The sequence below is a fragment of the Rhinopithecus roxellana genome, chromosome 8, assembly GCF_007565055.1.
Source record: "Rhinopithecus roxellana isolate Shanxi Qingling chromosome 8, ASM756505v1, whole genome shotgun sequence".
Taxonomy (NCBI): domain Eukaryota; kingdom Metazoa; phylum Chordata; class Mammalia; order Primates; family Cercopithecidae; genus Rhinopithecus; species Rhinopithecus roxellana.
The window spans coordinates 50,198,170-50,221,666 of record NC_044556.1 but is presented as its reverse complement, the minus strand read 5'-3'; the positions used below and the strand labels follow the sequence as shown (position 1 = coordinate 50,221,666).

The 23,497-nt window shown below is 45.1% G+C and overlaps 1 protein-coding gene and 1 long non-coding RNA gene across 18 annotated transcripts in view; both read left to right on the top strand.

Moving 5' to 3' along the window:
• The window catches only part of LOC104660340 (myomegalin), a 223,801-nt gene extending 200,768 nt beyond the window's left edge, over positions 1-23,033 (top strand). For 6 of the 17 annotated variants that reach the window (XM_030935192.1, XM_030935197.1, XM_030935190.1 and 3 more), the window contains 14 exons: positions 1,645-1,830; positions 5,345-5,596; positions 6,797-6,928; positions 7,596-7,715; positions 9,169-9,358; positions 9,983-10,107; positions 13,061-13,300; positions 15,659-15,775; positions 16,343-16,569; positions 18,560-18,703; positions 19,790-19,928; positions 20,234-20,280; positions 21,192-21,243; positions 21,963-23,033. In XM_030935192.1, coding sequence (XP_030791052.1) covers positions 1,645-1,830; positions 5,345-5,596; positions 6,797-6,928; positions 7,596-7,715; positions 9,169-9,358; positions 9,983-10,107; positions 13,061-13,300; positions 15,659-15,775; positions 16,343-16,569; positions 18,560-18,703; positions 19,790-19,928; positions 20,234-20,280; positions 21,192-21,243; positions 21,963-22,108 — 2,117 coding nt within the window. In that variant the 3' untranslated portion in view covers positions 22,109-23,033. The remainder of the gene's footprint in view (positions 1-1,644; positions 1,831-5,344; positions 5,597-6,796; positions 6,929-7,595; positions 7,716-9,168; positions 9,359-9,982; positions 10,108-13,060; positions 13,301-15,658; positions 15,776-16,342; positions 16,570-18,559; positions 18,704-19,789; positions 19,929-20,233; positions 20,281-21,191; positions 21,244-21,962) is intronic. The other 11 variants (XM_030935207.1, XM_030935201.1, XM_030935193.1 and 8 more) reach the window with 5 other exon arrangements.
• Positions 20,287-20,850, top strand: LOC115899049. Its single transcript, XR_004058652.1, has 2 exons — positions 20,287-20,423; positions 20,532-20,850. It is a non-coding gene; the product is annotated as an uncharacterized LOC115899049 (long non-coding RNA).
• Positions 23,034-23,497: the final 464 nt, after the last annotated feature.

The following is a 23,497-nucleotide window of genomic DNA, read 5'->3' as shown; positions in this document are numbered from 1 at the left end:
TGTATGTGTTACCCATTAAATCTGCATGGTGATTCTCTGCAAGAGGTAGTGCTACTTATTTCATAGCCAAGGATGCTGAGAACAGCCTCAGACAAGGTTCTGTTCATGATATGTTACCATTAATGGATGTATGAATGGATTGGCAGTCCTTAATATGTACATAGTGCATATGTTGGGGACAGTTAAAGGGGTGCATTTCATTTACAAGTCCAGCTTAGTTGCCGGAGGGTACACTGCTCATTCACAGCCCTGTACCAGGGATGGCAAGGAAAAGACAAACCTTGTCTTCACCTCCTACCTCTCACCATAGCTAGATGGCTGCCTTCAGTGTGGTTTGTTGTGAGGTTTGACTTGAGTAGAGATGCTCCCAGAAGGCGCAGTGCTTTCTTCTGCTGCCCTCATTTCCCTGAAGGCAATTCAACCAAAATCTTAAGGAAGAGGAAGTGTTCCAGTGCTTCCTGAGCCTGGTTTCAAAGTTTCTAGGCCAGAGTGGGCAACAGCTGGACAAGAATCATGAGGAAAAGCTGTGCTTCCAGAATTGTAGACATCTGCTTAAATGTTTTGGGTTCAAACGGAGCAGAAGATGAAGAAGAAAGGATTTAAAAATCAGAATGCCTCCTCAAAGAATGCCTGGGCTGTGTTACCTGGCAATTTGAGTGTATCTGCAGTATTGATCTGAAATGGTGTCAGCACCACTGGGATGTGTTTTAGGATGTAGTCATTGTCTTCTACATTTGACATTCTCTACGGGTCAGCCTTGGTTTCTGCTCCCCCTCCATTGGCTACCTGCCCTTTAATTGCTTTTAGGGAAGAGGAAACAATTTTAAACATTGAGACTTGCCAGGGTTTCTAAAAACCTGTCTGTAGATGGGCTGCCTAAAGATCACCAGGGAAGACTTTTTTTAATGCAAATTTTCTGTTCCAAAAATTTATAATTCTGTAAGTCTACAGTAAGGCCTAGACAGAATCAAGAAGGCCTAAAGAATCTACATATATTGAGAGTTTTTGCTATGTGATTTAAATGCCCAGGAGGGTTTACAGGCCATTTTGTCTAAGCCACTCTACCAACACATCTATTTTTACTTTGGTGAATGAACGCATTGATTTGGAATTCTGAAGTTTGTTTCTATCAGAGTCCTGAACTGCATGCACTAGTAATGAAAATTTCCCCACAGCCTTTGTTCATATCTCTCCTACTCAGGATGGGACCTGATGCCATCAGAGAGGAGTTCTAGGTAGAGAAAGAGTCTTGTCCCAGGGCCAAGGACTGATATATGCTGGGAGCAGAGCCCCGCGGGCCCTTGAGAGCATTCAGGCTCTCTGACTTGTCCATGCCCAGGATTGCTGGGGTGGATCTCAATAATGCCACCTTACCTTCTTTAGCCAATTGCTTTCAAGATGAACATAGAGGATGTATGCAGGATAGCCCTGGCAGGGGAGAAGAGGGAAGGTCAACCAGGCCAGCCTCTCCGGTAGCAATGGTCACTCTTGGCTATCTTATCCTCTACCACACTAAGGTAATAGCCACTACACAGGGTGATGTCTGGTCAGGGAATGGTTTGACCTTCTCAAGCTTTTACCCATTCTTTTCTCTCATTTTCGCTTGATGATGTGTCTCTTTTCTCCCTAACTTTCTGTTCCTAGGCTTTCATTTTCACTCCATACCCAAGCTGGCTAGTGTTCCTCAGGCACCATTGCCCTCAGCTCCATCCAGCTTCCTGCCTTTCAGCCCCACTGGCCCTCCCCTCCTTGGCTGCTGTGAGACACCGGTGGTCTCCTTGGCTGAGGCTCAGCAGGAGCTGCAGATGCTGCAGAAGCAGTTGGGAGAAAGTGAGCACTTCTGCATTTGTGTGCTTGCGAATGGCAGCCCCACACTGTGTTGCTCTGCATGGCTCAGGCTGGATGGCAGAGTTTAAGAAAGCAACATGGGTACACGTTACAAATCGAAGACTGAGGGAAAGCTCTGCTTGCTTATTTTTTGGAAGTGTATTTCCTGTTATTTCTCTGGTGTGTGTGTCTCATCAGTTAACAGATAGATATGTTCATGAAGCTCTAGAGCTGGTGCTCTCACACTGTACACACCGCTGGATACCACCAAGTATGCTGAATCCCTGACAGACTGGTGGACTGCTCACTGGTAGGGGATGGGAGAGAGATGTTATGCTTTGCCTATGCAGGATGAAGTGGTCAAGAAAAAGATGGCCACATTCAGTGGGCTCCTTTATGTGGCTATTAGATTTTTCTGCTGTGAAATGCTGTTAATCAAATTCAGTTCCTGACATCATTAGGTTGGAGCAAAAAGGGTAATGGTAGAGGGATTCAGAAGAGGAAATGATGAGCCACTTTTCCTACTACACAGGGTTCATCCCTGCCCTGGGACAGGTGACACGTAGGCAACTTAGAACCACAGCACCAGCCATGGCATCTGACTGTGAATCCCATCCTCTGACTCCCAAAGATAATTGACCTTATGTAGTTATGTAGACCGTGGACAGTCACCTTTTAGAAAACGCTTGGATATACTTGCACGCTGGATGCTCATCATAGATTTAGTGTGCTGGTGGTCACTGATAGCTTAGAAAAAAATGACAAACCTTCACATGAATTTGCTCTCTCATAGCACCTTAAGCACAACAGTTAGAAAGCAGTTTGAATGAAGTTAAACTCATTTGTCAGGCACTGTCTGTGCCTGTAAAGAAGCTTAGGTGAGCCAGAGACTGATAGGGTCACCATGCCAGCAGTTTCCAGTGACGTAAGACAACCGCCAAGAATTTGCATCCCCCTCCCTATAGCCCCAAATGTCATCATGTGGACCAGCCTATTTCTTTCCTTCTTCCTCTTTTTTTTTTTTTTTTGAGACAGGGTCTCACTTTGTCACCCAGACTGAAGTGCAGTGGCACGATCTCGGCTCACTGCAGCCTTGACCTGCTGGGCTCAAGCAACTCTTCCATCTCAGCCCCCCAAGTAGCTGGGATTACAGGTGTGTGTCACCACACCTGCCTAAGTTTTGTACTTTTTGTAGAGACAGGGTTTCGCCATGTTGCCAAGACTGGTCTAGAGCTCCTGAGCTCAAGTGATTGGCCCACCTTGGTTTCTGAAAGTACTGGGATTACAGGCATGAGTCACTGCACCTGGAGTAGCCTATTTATTTTGTCAACCCAGGAAATGGATATTTTGTCCAGTGCAGGGAACTCTAAAGCTCAGGAAAGTGAAGTTACTTATTCAAGGTCACTAGTAAGTGGGAGAGATGGGTGTGAATCTGGTCTTCTGCTCCAAGTTTCATGTTTCTGTTATATCTTTTCTACTTAGGATGGCTTTGTCACCATCCTGCTTAGAGTATGGGGCTGAGCTCAACTGATCAAACTCCAGGGACTCCTTGCAATAATTTTTTCCCTCACTTTAGAGACCAGTAGGAGATGCTGGTGTTTCTGACCTAAAACTTGTTACTTTAGCAGTTCTGGCTCCAACAATGGATGGGCAACAAATGTGCCCCATGACAAATGGCAAGAGTATTTTCTAGCTGCCATTTCTTCCCCTTGCCTCCTTTTCCTTTCTTTCCACATTTGTCCCTTTGTCTTTGCCCAAAGGGAAGGATGGAAGGAGAGCACTGTCCATGAAAAAGGGTAGGGTCTGTTGTTTGGGGTTAAATTGGAATTACATCAAGTCTGAGGCCATTGACCAGAGTTCAAATGGTCCCTGCCTAGATGAGGAAGATTGTAGCCCTTTCTTTCTCCACCTGAAGTCAAGGTCCTCTCCAAGGGACCATTGCTTATCCAAGCTCATTGTTTGCTCTGAGCCAAGTTTCCATGTGGACAGTGGTGCATGGTGGCCTCTCAGGTCCCTGGGTTAAAATCTTGTGCAAGAGTCTATATGGTATCTTTGCATGGTTTACAGCATGTACTGTGTATTGTGTGGCCAAGGGACTGGAACATAAGAATACTGATCACTGTTACTGATAGACTTAAAACCTTCACATGGCCTTGATTAAAAAGTAAGCTGACTGTCTACAACCACTGATTTCCCCCTTTGCCTTGTGTTTGGATGAGGTTGAAGGCAGTTTGAAAGAGGTAGGAAATCATGTATTTGTTGCATCTCTTCTAAAATGTAGGTGCTTAAATTTTTAATCTTCTTCCTTAACTAAGTGATCCTGATGAACATCTAGTATTTTGCAAATAGGAAGAGAGACTCATGACAAGAATTCTCAAACTTCTGCCTATTAGAATCACCTAGAATGCATTAAAAACATCCATTGTTCAAGATGTATCCCATATTGATTAAGGCAAAATTTCTGGAATCCAGGAATCAGTATGGTTCCATACTTTCTCAGGTGATTCCAATATGTACCCAAATTTGAAAACTAGCTACAAGTGGTGCTAAAAACTGGCAAGTGGCAATTACACTAACCCCTCTGAGGAGTTTTCCTTGGTTGGAAGAAACAATGACTTCACTTGCTTAGGAGCAGCTACCTGTCTATTCTGCTGCCCATGTTCATAATCCCTGAAAGAAAGCAGGCTTCTGAATTTTCTCCTAAACTGTGTCTCTGCCCACCTCTTTCCCCATCTCCCCTATGCTGGGCTTCTTTTTACAGAGAACTGGAGATGACAGGGCTCAAGGGAAAGGCCTATGATTTCAAAGGCTCTATGAAAGTATCAGCCTATGAAATGAAAGGTCCTACCTGCCTCTGTGGAATAGTATTCAATGATTCTTTAGACAGGAGTGATGACATTTTGCAGCTCCTTGAGACATGTTGGATGCAATCCAAATGAATACTTGCCTTACATAGACCCTTCCCCAGCCTCAGCAAAGAGTTCTTCAGTCTGGAGGAACTAGGCCCACCATATCCAGCTTGACTTCATGTCCCCTTTCTCACCTGAAAAACTCCAAGGTGGAATTGACATATTGACTGGTTAGTTTCAGGGGAAGGCAAGTACATTTAGACAAACAAATGTTCGTGTTCACAGGTAAGCTCAATCCTGTATGCCATTGCTCTCACAACTTCTAACTGTGGGAGTGAATCCTACTTTTAGAACTTTCCTTGGAGTCTGTCATGAAGGATTATAGTAGGAGCCAGGAGTGGGGCCACTGGACTTTTCCATTGTGTATACTGATGACTTTAAGATACTTTATTCTCTACCTCTTGTGTCTGCTGCCAGGAAATACAAAGGGTGAGCGTTACAACCTCTAGGTTAGGAGCCTTAGTCTAGTTAGTATACCACAGTGAACTGGATCTCTGACATTCCACATGTCTCCTTTTAGTCTCTATTCTTAGCAATCACACACTTCCTTGCAAATCCTTCCCTTCTGATACCTCATTTGCTTCTTACTCCTATTTCTTTCTGCCCAGGTGCCAGCACCGTTCCTCCTGCTTCCACAGCTACATTGCCAAGCAACGACTTAGAAGCCAGCTCTTCCCACTACCTCAACTCTGCCCAGCCTCACTCTCCTCCAAGAGGCACCATAGAACTGGGAAGAATCCTGGAGCCTGCGTACCTGGGCAGCAGTGGCCAGTGGGACATGATGAGGCCTCAGAAAGGGAGTGTATCTGGGGACCTATCCTCAGGCTCCTCTGTGTACCAGCTTAACTCCAAACCCACAGGTAAAGCACAAAGCAGAGACGGCAGCCTTTGAAAAGAAGTCTCATTCGGAGTCTACTCTTTTCCTACTCAGGCAGGTCTTTGATTCCTCCTCCATCCCTGGCTCATAGAGTGGGTATAAAATGCAAGAGCTGTATCAGGGCTCAATCCTTTCCAAGTACATTTCTTTATTCTCCTGCCCAGGGCCTCAGTGCTCTGTAGGGATATGGGAAAGTCAGGGACCCACCTCTTGTGCTCTCATACTCATGTCCTTCCGTCTTCCTGCAGCCTGGCCTCTTTGCGGCCAACTCTCTTAGACCCCTCCAGAATGCCAGGCATAGACGGGACTTTCTTCCATCAGTCAGGACTTGTCACAGGAAAGGGTGCAAGGGTGCAGCTCCCTGACCCTGCACATATATCCTGTGCACAAAACTCAGTCACAGCAAGTGGAGAGGGATAGCTAAGTTCATAAATGCTAGGATGCCACTCAGTTCCAACAGTAAGACAATCGTAATTTTCAGGAAAAGACTGAGCACAAAGCAAAATGGTACAGTTAATGTCTGGTGTAAGCATCCCTCTGACTTTTCTGCATCTTTTTCCTTTGTTTGGCGGGGGGAGAGGGGGTGTCGTCCCCTCTCTAATTTGCCTTCAGATCTCTAGATCCTTCCAGGCTATTCTTTCATCTTCCATATTAAAAGCGATTTCAGGGACGCATTCAGTGTCAGTCATTAACCACATAGGGTGACTGTAAGATCGCATACTTTTACTTTAGGCCTTCTTTCTAAGGGTGGGAGGAAGGGCTTTGTCCCTTGCTAAAGAATGCTTGTCATGTGTCAGTAAGAAGAAAGGTAGAGTGAGGGCTCACCTATCATCCTCATCGTCACACCAAGGAGGTGGCCATACCTTTCTGGATGCTAGACAGGCCTTGTCCAGAGCCCTCAGTTATTTTTCTAAAACATGTGGAACTCTCACAAGACCCCTGTGTGGGAGGAGGCCCATGGAGATTTTTTAACAAGTGACTGTTAAGTGTTTGAAAGCACATTTACTCTTTAAACAAAACTACCATTCCTTTGGGTGTCCATGTGAGAGGACACAGTTGGCAGAAGGCTAGTGATATTTACAGGTCTTTCTGCAAGACCCCTGGCTGAGCCCCACCCCTATCAGTAACCAGGATTCTCCATCTCCCACCTCTCTCCATGTCCTGGTGGTTTGGCTGCATGCAGGGGCTGACCTGCTGGAAGAGCATCTTGGTGAAATCCGGAACCTGCGCCAGCGCCTGGAGGAGTCCATCTGCATCAATGACCGCCTACGGGAGCAACTGGAACACCGGCTGAGCTCTGCTGCTCGTGGAAGTGGTAGGAGAGGCCCAGATCTTCCTGTTTCTGGCTCTATTTAGGGACTTTTAGGCAGAGCTTCACAGATATTCTTTACTTCACTTGCTCCTTATGAACAGTCCAGCAAGGGAGGTGGGCAAGTACTGTTATCCCTAGTTTCTGAATATATCTGAGTTTAGAGAGTAACTGTCTTTAAGGCAGAACTAGGTCTGGTGCCCAGAGTCACCTGACTTCTCACCCCATACTTAATCTGCTTATATACTGTGTGCTGATGTCTTTGCCTTTGTTGTATGATTGATAAGTGGTAGAGCCAGGTCTGTAAGGGTCCTCCCAACTCCACCCCTGGCTGCTTTACCAAGGTGGCCTTTCTCCTTACACTCTTCTTCCGAGCTGCTGTCACATGGAGGCCAGTCTTCCCATATGTTGTTGTCCTGCCTATACCACAGCAGCAGCTGTTTAGGGAGATCGAGCCTCCTGCACCATTGCAGTTATGGCATGTGATGATGCATGCAAAGAATCCACTGAGAGGAGGCACACAGAAAACATGTACCCAGCCCCCCATGCTTCATTCTGGGTCAGGCCTTGAGTCCTTGGGGTTTTCTGCCGGGTTGGGGCAGTATCTTTGAGAGATAAAGAATGGGAAACTTTTGGAAGCTTCTGTTACCCGAATGTGTACTTTCTGGGACAGGATCCACCTCAAACTTCTGCAGTCAGGGCCTAGAGTCCATACCTCAGCTCTGCAATGAGAACAGAGTCCTCAGGGAAGAAAATCGAAGACTTCAGGCTCAACTGAGTCATGTTTCCAGAGGTATGTGGTCAAAACCCACAAACTGTGGTCACTCTTAAGTTTCTTTCTTTCCTGGCTACACTAATCACCAACTGGAGAAGCAAACAGAAGAAGGTAAGGTAACAGAGCTGCCCAGATCCACCAACCCAAACTTACAGCTACTCTCAGTCTAGAGAAGGCTGCTTTCTAAGATGTTCCAACTATGGGCCCCTCAGACCCCAAGTACCTGGAAGTAAAGAGCTCTAGGAAATCCATCATTTCTGCACAAGCCCACCTGCGTATATCCAGAGTCACGAGCTATCAATCTGGATACCAGTCTGGTATCTGTTCTACCTCCCTTCGCTCACAACTGATTTGGAACCAATAAAGGAGGGAGTGTGAATGCCTATCTTCCCTCTCAAGTTTCTCTAGACTTTACTGCAGCAGCATGTGTCGCTTCTGGTCCTGCTCTGCCATCCCTCTGCCTCCTCACCACATCCCTCACTCATACACTCAGGGCTCCTCTCTGGTCAGTACTCATATGATTCCAGTGCCAGGTGGCACGAGCAAATGCCCCCCAGCACTTTCCCAGCCCTAGCCAGGGGGCGCTCACAGGTGAGCATCATTTCTTGTGTGGCTGGGAGGCAACTGACCTTGGTGTTAGTCTACTTGATGAGATCAATGTATTATTAATAAAATATTGAACAGCCGTAAAAAGACTGAGAATAGTGTCCAAAAGGATTAAGCCCAGAATGAAGGAATGTTTGTGGAAAAGGAAAAAGCCACCAAGAGATATTTCTAAATTAGCCACCTTAATTAATTAATTAACTTAATTAATTGATTTCTATATTAACAAGAAGATTTAAGAGGAAAGGTCACTGCTGGAGGATGATAACAAAAGTTAACAGATAAGAAAGAAGTCAGAACTACTAAACTACCATTGCATGCTTGGAGAGAATAGAACAGACCTCACAGGTGAGAAGACAGTAAGATATTTAAACGAGTACAATTTGCCGGGCTTAGGTGAATCTTTCCCCAGAGGATTACTGAGTCCCTTCAGTAATCTTTGACAACTTGTGAAGATCAGAGAACTGCTGCAAGTTCCAAAAAAGAACAAATATCCCAGTTTTCAAAATAATGAAAATGATATATTCCAAAAAGAAATCTTGATGTAGATCTTTGTCAAAATTCAAGAATGGATTATTGAACAGATGCTATGTGAGCACCTGGAAAATGGTGAGCATTAGAAACCAGAATTTCTCTAAGAGCAAGGTAGGACAGATTAAATAAGTGGAATGAAGGGTTTTGCAAAGAGAGAAATGCACCATCCTCCAGGCTGCGGGGTATGTTGAGCCAGTATGCTCTTCCCCACCAACATACGACCTTCCTTCCCTGCTCCTTAGCTTCGTTTCAGGGTGTATGTGCTTGGGGTCATCTTTCTGCTGAGCTCTGGCCCCATCATAATAAATCAATCCTCCTGTGTTCCTCTCACCAGAGCACTCCCAAGAAACGGAAAGCCTGAGGGAGGCTCTGCTGTCCTCTCAATCCCACCTTCAAGAGCTGGAAAAGGAGTTGGAGCACCAGAAGGTGGAAAGGCAGCAGCTTTTGGAAGACCTGAGGGAGAAGCAGCAAGAGGTCTTGCATTTCAGGGAGGAACGTCTTTCCCTCCAGGAAAACGACTCCAGGTAAGAGGGGACCCATTGACAGAGAAGGAAGCATTCTTCATTCTTACATTCATTCTTACATTAGAAGACGGGATATTGGCAAGACAATTGGTGTCCTCTTTTGGAAACCTCAATGTTCCCTCTGCTATTCCTGATTTTTGTGTGCCAGTAGAGGGGTGAGGCGCTTTAAGCAGAAGAAAGGACTTTTCTGGGAATGCCTTGTCACTCCCAAGTTGAGAGAGTAAAACTCTGTTGCAGAAGTCTTCAGTATATGAGAGACATGAAAAAGAAGGGTTTCCATGCTTTCAGTTATAGGACATTAGTCTCACCATCACCTAGGACACTTCTTTACTGGCTGCGATGCTTGGTCCCAGCATAAGCCCTGTAACTGCTTGTCAGAATGCAAAGAGCACTGTAGGAGCAGTAAGGAGACTGCTGGTGTGTCTGTGCTGCTCTGAAATAATGTAGGTAATGGTGTGTTTTCAAGCAAAGTTACCTGACCTCCCTCAGCCTCCATTTTCACATCTGCAAAATAAAAGTGATGGTCTTCATGACCCCCTGCGTTGACATCTGGCTCTCAGCTTATTGCTTTCGTGTGGCTGAGTGGCTCTGCCATCTCAGTGGGTCTTGCTTCTCCCTGGTCAGACTGCAGCACAAGCTGGTCCTCCTGCAGCAACAGTGTGAAGAGAAACAGCAGCTCTTTGAGTCCCTCCAGTCAGAGCTACAAATCTACGAAGCACTTTATGGCAATTCCAAGAAGGGGATGAAAGGTATGTGTTCTTCTCCCCTCACCCCATGAGCTTTTTGCCCTCGCATAGGATGCTAGTGAGGTCTTTCCTTTGGGAGTTGTGGAGATCATGGGAAGCGACAGAGTTCTGTCTCAGAAACCCCCACCTGAGCCTGGGGCTCCCAGTAGGAACTCTCATACACAAAGCGCAAGGGGAGGGACAGGTTGGTGGCATGAGCAAGATTCAGCCTGATCATTCCTAATTACTTTAAGAAAATCTAGACATTCCTATCAATGTCTAGATTATAACATTTTTTAAAGCAAAAGAACTGTCCTAATGTATCATCATTTGAAAAGGCCTTTAATATTGTTGGTAATACATACTGACAACCCACTGAGCCCAATGCAGCAGGCCGTCTGCTCCCACCATTACCCTTTCCCTAGTGACATCTGGCTCTCAGTTTATTTCATTTAATTTTCATAAATCCTGATTTAGTTTCCTGATTTTCTAAAGAGAAGGTGAACTGGAATTTGAAGAACTGCAGGGGCTTACCAGGCTGGGTGAATAGCTTAAGTACAAAGTCATCGTGAGTGTTGAGTCAGTGGGGACCAGCCGGCCCACAGGAAAAAATTAAGACACGAAAACAAAAAAACCTTATAGAAATACCACTCATAGGACCTAAATTTCAATCCTGGACTTAAATAATAAGGACATTTATTGAAGACTTTGCTGCCTGCTGAAACAATAATCTAATATTTGAGAATTTTGATACATTTCTTCATTCTTTTTTAAATGGAGAAGGGTACTCAAAACATAAAAAGTCACAGCAGGCTGGACAGAGGACTGACATCAATGTCATGAAATTTAGCAAAGATAAAAAGCAAAATCCTGAACTTGATTAAAAATATCAGTGGTAGAAATACAGGAAGAGGGTAGAAATACAGGACAGGCAGCCGTCCTGGACTTGAGGGTTTGGGGTTTGGTAGAAACGTGTTCATACAAGTACAGCAGAGGCCAAAGGTTGCTAGAAATGCCAGCTCAAACTGACACTATGGTGGTGTAAGTGTGATGTTCACCTGTGGAGGCCATGTCTAAAATATTGTTAGATTAAGGGGCACCATCTTTGAAAAGGGCATTGACACACTAAGGAACATAATGAAGACAGGGCGCACAATGGTGTGGACCAGAAATCTCCAACTGGTCAAAGAAACTAAGAAATTTAGGCTTTCAAAAGATCTTGAGGACATGAGAACTGCCTTCGGATATTTGAAGAACTGTCAGGTGAAAAAAACTCATGAATTTTATGTCCCTTCAGAGGGCTAAGCAAAGATGAAGGGCAGTGGAATTTAGATTCGAATTATCACAAATCCTGATTTTGTTTCCCTATTTTCTAATGAGAAGGTGAACTGAAACTTGAAGAAATACAGGGGGCTCACCAGGCTGGGAGAATAGCTTAAGTACAAAGTCATGGTGAGTGCTGGGTCAGTGGAACCAGCCTGCCCACAGGAGAAGCTTGGGGTTGGGGGAGTGAGAAGTCAGGATGGAAGAGCAGAGTCACCAAATCTTGAAAGCTCACAGGTCAGGGTGAAAGTTGACATTCTGTATAGTAGATAATTAAACTAAGTCTGTTCTTTTTCAAAGAAGATAAGCATATGATGAAAACAGAACTTTAAGATGCTAAGTCTCAGGGGATGTCCTGGAGTTGGGAGACATTAGAATCTGGGAAACCTATTGGATGGGTCTAGTGCTATTCTGGCACATTAAGAGATGACAGTCTAATACTAGGGTGCTATTGGGAAAATGAAAAGGTATAGATAGATTTTAAAACACCTCTTTAAAAAATAAGCAAAATTTAGTGAGAACTTGGATTGAGGAAGAGAGAGAGGAACATCATAAAACTTTGGGCAAAATTCAAGAGTAGATTATTTACCAAAGTCTCTAAAACTACTTCATCCTGAGCTACCTTTCCTTTCATGCTTGTCTCCCTGCCTTTTAGGACTCATTTCAAAGCTGCAACTACTAAAGCTCCATAATTTCTTATCTGTAATTTCAAAATCCAGTAAGATCTCCAAATTAAATTTTTCAAATACTCATTTAATGACAAAATCTAGATGAACTCACAAGAGGATATTCCTAAGTATTTATCTACTTAGAATATTCACATAGCTGATTACAGAAATAGTTACATGTTTGATTAAGGATTGTGGCTCACATGCAACTGGGTACATGTTGTATATGATATATGCACCCTGTCGCCTTGCTAAAAACTAAAACAAATTTTACCTTTCAAAATATATTTGGCATTAAGGTTTTCAGATAAGGGATTGTGGCCTTGTAGAATACTTCTTAGATCTCTTCATCCCCAGTACAAAGGAATAGACATGTAGTGAATGGAGGTAAATATACATATATATATTTTTATATATGTGTGTGTGTATATATGTGTGTACATATATATGTACATGTACATATGTACATATATACACCTATATAGTATGTATATACACACAACATATATACACACTATATGTAGGCATATATATGTACACATACATACACACACACATACACATATATATAGAGAGAGAGAAATTGAAAAACTCAGTTATAATCCCTGGTCTAAGGTGCCCAACTCACATTCTCACATGCTACCAAAAGACCTCCTTCTCTTTCATTTTTGAGAGTGAAGACTGTCAAATCTCTTTCTCCCTCATCCCCTACCCTTCTCTAGCTCAATTATCCTCATCTGTCAATCAAATGCTGTTTAGGTGCATGTGTGTGACTTAAACCACAGGGAAGTTTCAAACTGGATGTGTGCCAGCTCAGTGCCATCCCCAGGCCACACACAGAAATGGTGACATCTCTATCATAGATGGGTTGCATGAGACTCAGATGATAGTGGGATCCTTGGCAGAAAAAAATGTCACAGAGGAGGGTTCTGACAAGTGCTTGGAAATACTTGGGTCAATGTTACCAGACTCCTCTTCTCTCTTAGCTTACAGCCTGGATGCCTGTCACCAAATCCCTTTGAGCAGTGACCTGAGCCACCTAGTGGCAGAGGTACGAGCTCTGAGAGGGCAGCTGGAGCAGAGCATTCAGGGGAACAATTGTCTGCGACTACAGCTGCAACAGCAGCTGGATAGCAGTGCTGGCAAAGCCAGCCTCAGCCCCTCCTCCGTTAACCAGAACTTCCCAGCCAGCGCTGACCCTGGAAACAAGCAGCTGCTCCTCCAAGGTAGGAAGGAAAAGGGACTTAGAAAGCCCGCGGCCAGTGGGGAGATAACCAGGATGTCTGTGGCAGAAGGTGCAATCTGCCTGGTCCATGCTCCTTGGGATCAGGTTGAAATCAGAAATGTTCTAGTTTAGCAGCCTGAGTGAAGCATGGGATTTAGGTCAGACCAGGCTCCAGATTCTGAGTTTACCGCTTTACAGGTTGTTTGATTTGGACAGGGTGTTTAAAGTCTCAGAGATTTAAGCCTTAGTTTCCTCATATTTAAGATGAGGATAATAATAATATATACCTTATATGATTTTGAGCATTAAATGAAATCATTTACAAGTGATTGGCAACTAAGAATTACTCAGTAATTAGCAGCTGTGTATATGTTCATATCATTTTCTTGGATTTGCTTAGTGCTTTAGTATTAGCCAACTGTTTTCACATATAGAATTTCACCTGAAGTAAAACAGGTTTTGTTCTCTCTGTATTTCACATAAGAAAACTTAGGTCTTGAGATATTAACAGACAAGCGAGGGTTTAGAGAAGTTGTAGACAAAGCCAGAATCAGAACCAGGTGTTGTGATTTGCAGTCTGTGTTCCTTCCAGCTCATTGTGCCCTGTCTCCGTATTGCCAACCTCCCCAGATTCTCTAGTCCCCCTTTCCCTCACAGGTGGGGAACTCAGTGTGTGGCAAAATGTTCCTGCCCCTAAGGAAACAGGGCTCTGGGGAAGTCCTGGATGGTGGGTGATATATTTCAGGTGGCCATCATTCACTTTCTCTACCCTACCCCTTGCCTGCCTTTTCAGATAGGCGTGTTTGACCAGGTCCCCCTTCTCTTCTCAACATCCCCCATCAATCTCACTTCTCCCAGTTTTCACTGAAATGTCAATAGTGTCGCCAGTCTCTTTTTTTTTTTTTTTTTTTTTTTTTGAGACAGAGTCTTGCTCTGTCGCCCGGGCTGGAGTGCAGTGGCCAGATCTCAGCTCACTGCAAGCTCCGTCTCCCAGGTTTACGCCATTCTCCTGCCTCAGCCTCCCATGTAGCTGGGACTACAGGCGCCCGCCACCTCGCCCAGCTAGTTTTTTGTATTTTTTGGTAGAGACGGGGTTTCACCGTGTTAGCCAGGATGGTCTCGATCTCCTGACCTCGTGATCCGCCCGTCTCGGCCTCCCAAAGTGCTGGGATTACAGGCTTGAGCCACCGCACCCGGCCCCCCCAGTCTCTTAAATCTTTCAATTTCTACTTCCTCTGTCCTTTTTTTCCTTTTAATACACGATTTAGTACACCATCTCCACTCACCTCCATGGCCATACCTTCAATTTCATTCAAATCAGGAGCCACTTCTGTTCAGTTTCTCTAAAGCTGAGCTTTCAAACTCTCCTGCCAACTATTTCTGGGTCATGTGAATCTTTATGTTTCTCTGGTTCTTGTAGATGCTCATTTATCTGATAGTAACCTTATTTGTCAAATGAAGGTGACAATAACATGATTATGCTGTTTTGGCAATTCAATAAAAAAAACACACGTAGGACACAAAGCAAAGCGCCTGGCCGCCATGAACTTCTCAGCTAACGTTAGGTGGAAGCCTTGCCCTCCTCTGGGCTGCCCTGATGGTTGTGGTGTTCAGTTATGTCTCCAACTCTTCCTTCTAACCAGGCCTTCCCCTCTCACTGGCTTCCCACACAGCAGCCAAGACTCAGCTCCACTGGCGCAGTCCCTGCCCCTCTTTCTATAGCACCCCCGAGGCCTGAGCTGGAAAGCAGGCACTGGGCCACACTTGCCTGAGCAGGACCTTTTCTACCTTCTTTGTGATATTTTCCAATTCCTCCACCATACGGTGGCTTTTTAGTCTCCAGCAAGACAACATTAACCCACCAAGCCTTCTGTCTCCATTCTTCTCATACAAGTCAATTTTTTTCAGTATTAGCACATCAGAATGATGACTACAATGTTGAGTTTAGTCCTCCATGAATCCATTCATTCCTTGGTTCCTTGATTCTACATTTTAATATGTACTACGTATATTTATACATATTACATTTAGTTACAGGGCATCGTATTAGATACCACACACAAATTATACTCAAGACTCGGTTTATAAAAATACACCTAATAATTTTTGAAACTAGAGGTTTCTTTCTCATGGAACACCCCTCAGTCAAAGGAATATCTTTTTGTTCTGAGGAATGGAAACATTCTGAACTCAATGACTCACTGGCTTTTGCTTTTGCTTTTACTTGTGGGGTATGGATAATTCTGTAAGAGAAGAGTCCTGCCACCTTAGGCCTCAGTGGGGACGGCTAGGTGTGCATGTGCTTCATGTGCTGTGTGTTCCAGGGCTCCTGAAAACTGTGGTTGCCTTTACCCCCTAGATTCAGCTGTGTCCCCTCCAGTCCGGGATGTTGCGATGAATTCCCCAGCTCTGGTCCTCCCCAGCTCTGCTTCCTCTACTCCTGGCTCAGAAATGGCCATAATCCACAGAACAAATGGTAAATACGGCAACTAAAGGGCCCAGGGACTGATGACGGAAAGTGATTAATGCAAGCAACCTTTTGTTGTCTCTAAATGAATTATCTGTATTTAGAGAGTTTTCTTTGCATGCCCCAAGGCCTTTAGTCCTACTCACTAGACCTTCTGTGGCTGCCTTTCTTGCCATTGTTCATCCTCCTGTAGTTTTCCTACTGAGGTTTATGCTTCATTGCACCATAATCTTTCCATTCTTGAAAATGCTCTCTGTATCCAGCTTGATTTCCTTGTCTGTGTCTTCTCTACCCAGAAACCTATTATTTATTATGATTTGTCCTATTGCATTTGCCAATAAGAAAAAATTGTCCCCTGGCAAATTTATCATTAAGAGATCATGTAAGAAACATTATAGAAATATAGAAGCCAGAAGATCTCCATGGACTTTGCCCCACCCTTTTACGTTCCAAGGCTTCCTTTCTTGTTCCCAGCCTCTTCCTTTTCTTGTCCCCTACCTCTTTTGAGTTGGAGCAAACCTAGGATATCATTATGAATAACAGAAGATTCTGTTTTGTTGTCATTTTCTTTTCCAGGCTTGGGTTTGGATACTTCTCCAGTAATGAAGACCCCTCCCAAGCTGGAGGGTGATGCTACTGATGGCTCCTTTGCCAATAAGCATGGCCGCCATGTCATTGGCCACATTGATGACTACAGTGCCCTACGACAGCAGATTGCGGAGGGCAGGCTGCTGGTCAAAAAGATAGTGTCTCTTGTGAGGTCAGCGTGCAGCTTCCCTGGCCTTGAAGCCCAAGGCACAGAGGTAATCACACCTGTAGCTTTAGGTGTACTCTTTCCTTGTGCCCTTTCTTCCTTTGATGTTAACTCCGTCTCCCACCATTTTTGTTTTTTGTTTTTTATTCATGCTTTGCATCTCTCAACAGCTGAGGCTTCCTCTTCCATGTACAGCAGCCAGGCCCTGTCTTCTCTATCTCCTATTTTCACTGTCAGTTCTGCTCTCTTCCAGATGTAGCTGACTGGATATTTCCCCTCAGCCCCACAGAAACACATGGCATTGCCTAGCAGCCTTTGGTAGCTTTTTTTTTTTTTCCTCTTTTCTTGTTTTTATTATTATACCTTAAGTTCTAGGGTACATATGCACAACGTGCAGGTTTGTTACATATGTATACATGTGCCATGTTGGTGTGCTGCACCCATTAACTCATCATTTACATTAGGTATATCTCCTAATGTTATCCCTCTCCCCTCCCAACTCCCCACAATAGGACCCGGTGTCTGATGTTCCCCTTCCTGTGTCCAAGTGATCTCATTGTTCAATTCCCACCTATGAGTGAGAACATGCGGTGTTTGGTTTTCTCTTCTTGTGATAGTTTGCTGAGAATGATGGTTTCCAGCTGCATCCACGTCCCTACAAAGGACACAAACTCATCCTTTTTTATGGCTGCATAGTATTCCATGGTGTATATGTGCCACATTTTCTTAATCCAGTCTGTCACTGATGGACATTTGGGTTGATTCCAAGTCTTTGCTATTGTGAATAGTGCTGCAATAAACATACGTGTGCATGTCTCTTTACAGCAGCATGACTTATAATCCTTTGGGTATATACCCAGTAATGGGATGGCTGGGTCAAATGGTATTTCTAGTTCTAGATCCTTGAGGAATCGCCACACTGTTTTCCACAATGGTTGAACTAGTTTACAGCCCCACCAACAGTGTAAAAGTGTTCGTATTTCTCCACATCCTCTCCAGCACCTGTTGTTTCCTAACTTTTTAATGATTGCCATTCTAACTGGTGTGAGATGGTATCTCATTGTGGTTTTGATTTGCATTTTTCTGATGGCAAGTGATAATGAGCATTTTTTCATGTGTCTGTTGGCTGTATGAATGTCTTCTTTTGAGAAATGTCTGTTCATATCCTTTGCCCACTTTTTGATGGGGTTGTTTGTTTTTTTCTTGTAAATTTGTTTGAGTTCTTTGTAGGTTCTGGATATTAGCCCTTTGTCAGATGAGTAGATTGCAAAAATGTTCTCCCATTCTGTAGGTTGCCTGTTCACTCTGATGGTGGCTTCCTTTGCTGTGCAGAAGCTCTTTAGTTTAATTAGATCCCATTTGTCAATTTTGGCTTTTGTTGCCATTGCTTTATGCAGGCACATGACCATCTGTGGGCAGAGTTGACACAATGGGGTGGACAGAAACTGAAGGATTTGCAGGTGTATGGCCCCCACATGTGGAAGGGGCGAGAAGCCTGGCAGCCATGGCATTTCCTTGTGCAGGCTGCATAGGGGGAGGGAAGGCAGTCAGCAAAGCTTCTGAGAGCGCCTTGCCAGTGAGAGAGACCAGGCACCAGTGGCTGTGCTGTCTGAGCTGCTGGAGACCCATGGATGCGTAGGGACAGCCCTGCCTCCACGGAGCCTCCACTCTAGTGGGGAAGACACATACTGAAGTAGATCAGCACAGTAAGGGGCTACAGGCACAGCGTGAGAAGCCATCCTCTGTGCTGTGAGGCCACCAGTGCAGACGTGGTCATTTATTTCACGCAAGGAATGTAACAGGTTCATAGAGGACATAGCAAGGGGGGTGAGTTTTGAAAGCCTTGTGGGTTCTGCAGGTGGAGGGAGGCATACCTGGTAAAGGGACCAGCACTTTAGTTCTGAAAGCTGCAAATGGTTGTGCGAGGGCTTCACAGTTCAAGCAGGCTCATGTTCTGTGCCTCACTCACAAAGGAAGCTGGAGCCCATGCAGGGGGAAGAAAGTAATCTCTGCGCTCCTGTGGTGTTACCTTTCCCCAGGTGCTAGGCAGCAAAGGCATTTGTGAGCTTCGGAGCAGCACCAGTGCCCTGCACCATGCCCTGGAGGAGTCAGCTTCCCTCCTCACCGTGTTCTGGAGAGCGGCCCTGCCAAGCACCCACATCCCTGTGCTGCCTGGCAAAGTGGTAAGATGCCAGTGTCCTTTCCTGGTTCCAACCCAGTTCTCCTGCCCTCCAATACTGTTCTGTCTCTTCAGTGTCACGGCTTTTCCAGAAAATCAGGAGCCACATACTGAATTGGGATAGACAGGACCTTAGAGGAGTGTCCCTGGAGGGACATCTCTGACCCATGGTGGCTGCTTTCATTGCAGTTCTAAATACATCCCATTCCCCACCAGCCCCCTGGCCCCTGGTAAGAAATCAAAGAAGAAGGGGAAGGGGTGTGGAGAAGGCAGAGGCATCATAACGCTGGCAATCTATAAGTGTTCAGTTTCTTTACCTCTCTGAAGTTTGGCTGAGCTGAAATTCAGTTAAAGCTTCAGCACCCATCTCCCACCCCTCAGATCCCATGGTCACATGATCACAGAATGCCCCCATGAGACTGAGCCTTTTTAGCCACTGCCTGGAATCCCAGCATATCACTTCAGCTGGCATCTCTGGACCAGGCCTGGGGAAAGTCAGCCACCCCTCAGGATCTGCTCAGAGCTCAGGCTAACTCTGATTGGCAGACCCTTGAGGAGACAGGTTTCAGGATCCCCTACCCAGGGATTCTAGCTCCAGATCAATGTCACCAATACCTTTTGGATCCAACTATGCTAATTCCAGGGAGAGGGTGTTTTGCCATTTTCATGTTGGCACAAATATTTACAAACTTGCAAACTTTCCTGAGTCCAGATCTCTCTCCCCAACATAATATTGCTGAACTCTCAATCTTGCCTGTGAAGGGAGAGTGACAGAACTGATATCAGGACTAAAGCAAGGTCCTCTTCAGAGTTGGGAGTTTTATTCCAGCCTGAAGCGAGATTCTCTTAAGCTACAGGTATGTGGGCCTGTGCTAGTCTACATGGGGAATTCCAGAGTGTCAATATTCCTACCTAATGGCCTCATCCTAAACTGTCGTCAGCTGGAGGTATTCGAGGCTGTGAAGGAGGAAATCCAGTTCAGGAGAGTGGAGAAGATTGTAGAATCCTTCTTTGAACTGGGAAGAGCCACAAAGCACAGGGTGCTTCAGGCCTTCTGCCTCTTCAGTAAGAATCTGTTCCTGTTATCCAGGAAGAATCAACAGAAAGGGAACTTCTGGAACTGAGAACCAAAGTATCCAAACAGGAGCGGCTCCTTCAGAGCACAGCTGAGCGTCTGAAGACCGCGAACCAGCAGAAGGAGAGCATGGAGCAGTTCATCGTCAGCCAGCGTAGGTTCCCTGAGAGGGAATGGGGGAAGAAACGGGCAGTCTTCCCAATGCCCCACTTGTGCTGCAGAGGAGCAGTGACCGGGGGGCTTGGAGATGTTGGGAGTGGAGATTGATTTGATGTCCCTAAACCTCCTGTGCCACGAGCAATTGTGGATGCAGAGGGAGGGGAGGACGGGGGGTGGATAGAAGGAGACTCCAAGCTGAATGGCCAGAAAGAAATAAATGCTTTAGAATTCTCACGCTAAGCAAGTAGGGTTAATTTCTGCTGGTGATTTCTACTCTGTGGTGCTCTTTTGTTGTTTCAGTAACCAGAACACACGATGTTTTAAAGAAGGCAAGGACTAACTTAGAGGTAAGGAAACTACTGCACCAGTCAGAGGCACCAAGCCTGTCTCCAACCCATCACCATCCATTAGCAGATATAGTAGGCAACCTTGGCCTGCTTTGGCCTTCCAGGAGAAGATTTGGGTCCACTTGCAACATCACAGGTCCTCAGTGAGTGTCCTGCTAGTTTCTGTTCCCATCACCCTCCCACCCCATCAGCTCCTGCCCCTGTATCTTGGTTCACTCTCTCATTGTCATCATCTCTCCTTTTTACTCCAGTTTTTCTTCTTTGATGGCCAGTCAGGAGACTGGAGAAATGCAGTTCAGCTGACTCTTGAAGTCATTAGACATTCGGGAGTCTGCCTCGGAATGAGCTTTTGGCAGAGGGATCTTGAGGCCAGTTATGTGTTCTACTCTTCATGAAAAAGTAAAAGCAATTTGCAACCTAGTAAACTGATTTCACTGCACACTCCTGAGTTAAGAACAGCAATTTGATTTTGCTGTATCTTTAAGCAACATGACAAAAGAGATCTGTTGGGTCTCATTGTTCTAAAAGAGAATTTGTTAGTGAATAACAACTGAACCTTCAGGGGAAAAATGTTACAAATACCAGACATTATCTATGTTTACTTAAAACACGTAATTGTTAGTCATTCCCTAGGAAGTTTGAAGTCATTCCCTCAAGCTTTGAAGAAAACCTTGAGGTATATGAAATGGTTTAAAAATCAGAAACTAAACCTGGACTTCAAAGCTTTGCCATAAGCAATTGAGCATATTCCTAGAAATGTTTCTAAACTGTAACCTGAGAGAATGTTGATCTCCACAGTGTGAAAATGGCTTGGGCCAGTTTAACTTGCTCTTTTTTTTTTTTTTTTTTTTTTTTCACTAATTCCCTTTTGTTTTTCTCTGATAATTCTTCTCTTTCCTGAGCCTCTTTAGAGCAACACTTACAGGATTGCCTCTGTAAAGCCTTATTCCTGTCCCAGAAAAGGTAACCCAAAAAGTCTCTAGTATCCACTAAAACGTAACCCAAAAGTCTCTAGTATCCACTGGCCTTCTCCAGTGTGGAAGCTTTCCCCTCCACCTCCCATAGATCACTGGAAAGGACCCGAGGCCTCGGTTCTAATCCCTGGCTTATCACTAACTGGCGTGTGGCTTCGGCTTGTCCCTTAGTCTCTGTGAGACTGCTGCACCCTCATCTGTCAAAGATGGATCTGGACTTAGTTGAGCTTTGAGGTCCTTGTGGACTTGGCCCCTCCACACACTCATTATGGCGACTGGACAGAAACTTAACAGAGGACTTCCCCGCAAAATGTCCTCGTCTTCCTACAACAGGCTGTTTCTATATGTGCATGTTTCATGCTAAGCACTTCTTTCTTGGGTGGAGATGGCAAAGGCCTCTTTCTGCTGAGACAAAGTGATTTGGAGAGTCACCTGGCCCCTAAAGAGGCAGCGGTAGGATCCAGCCACCCAGTGTGCAGTTGAACTGGAGCAGGGATCTCAGCACACAGGGAGGTGGGGAGGCTCCCCCTAACCTTGGGCACCTGTTGCTTCTCCAGACTGCAGCGCATGCTCTTAGCTCATCCTTTTAACTGGCTCTCATCATGCTCATGACTTTGGTCACCCTGTAGCTCTCACGCCAGCTTCAGGTAGCCATCAGTAGGGCCTGGCAATATACGCTGATTTGGATTGTTTTATTTTTGTCTGCAGGTGAAATCCCTAAGGGCTCTGTCGTGTACTCCAGTCTTGTGACCCTTGCCTTCCAGGCACCATGCAAGAAGCGCAGCCACCAGAAGTCCTTAAAACAGCAGGAAAGGTGGGCCTGTCCCCCTTTTGTGCAGCTACCTATTTGCTGAGGAGCATCTGGGCCTCGTTCCTCCAAGTCCACCGGAGGGTCCAGAAGAGGGAGTCAGAGATGTATCCTGGTGGAGCTGGGAGAAAGCCAGAAAGCATTTCTGAGAGCTATGGAATACCATTAGCCAAGGTCCACTTGGCCCAGCACTAAGCAGAAGATGCGTAGTTTGCATAGAAGGTTTCGTGGTACTGCTTCTCAACAGCCCCGCAGCTTGGGAACTAGCAACAGCACATTTCTTGCCTCATCAGCTGTCCTGAGACGGAAAACTCAGTGGATATAGGACCGTGATTCCGATGAATGGGGCACGTGGTCCCAATGCTGGAGCTCCTCTGGCAGGTTCTAAAAGCACACTACTGAGCAGCGGTGCCCTGGCCGGACACTGCTGGCGGGGCTCAGTGAGCACTACTCAGATCCACACCTGACCCTGTTGGGTCGAGTCAGGCTGGGCTTTGGTCTGCACTGTAGCACCTGTGTTCTTTGAGTTCACATCATGAATGTGGTGACTTCCCAGATACCATCTCAGGCTTAACCTAGCACATCCGATTTCTTTTCTTCTATGATATCCATATTGGACTGACCTCACTTCAAATATGCTGTCCCATTTTGTCATCCTATCTTACCTCGGGGAAATTGGGGACTGATGGCCAGACCAATTCTGTAGAAATTCTTGCATAGAGCAAACCTGTGCTCATTTTTAAGTGGCATGGGAGAGGCCCCCAGCCATAGCAAAGCCTAGTCTGTGTCTTCGCAGTGCTGGTAGAATGTGTTGTGTGTATAACTGTATGATATAGATTTATATACGTTGCTATTGCCATATATTGAAGGCCAACATAACCGGTGGACAGGGTGGGTGACAGAAAATGAAAGTCTTTTTGGTGATTATTAAAGCAAAATGTGTACAAAGAAATAAATAGTTTTTCTTTCGCTGCTTTGTTTCCCATTTCTGCCCCAATCCCTTGACAGTGTAAAGAACTGGAAAGGGAAAATGGGAAAGACAAACTGTGTTGAAGAAGTGCACAGTCTAACGCCCTGAACTCGAACTTTAAAAGATTAAGGTTTTCCTTCTTTGTCATTTTGTAAGAATCCCCAGTCTGAAAATATGAAAGAATGCTTCTTAAACTCGGTGTGCCTTAGAAGCAGCTGTGGAGATTACACGAGCTACCTGCTGGTCTCTAATCCCAGGAGATTTAGTTGGTGTGAGCCCTAGAATCTGCATTTTTTATATAAGCACCCCAGGTGATTCCATTACATGTGGGCTGCAGACCACAGTTTAAAAAAACAGTGTTCTATAACACTGAATCAAAACTAAAACTAAGTTTAAGAACCTTGAATCAAAAAGCATGTCATTCCATAAACATGGATATAAAAATTTTAAAATATTCCTTGGGAA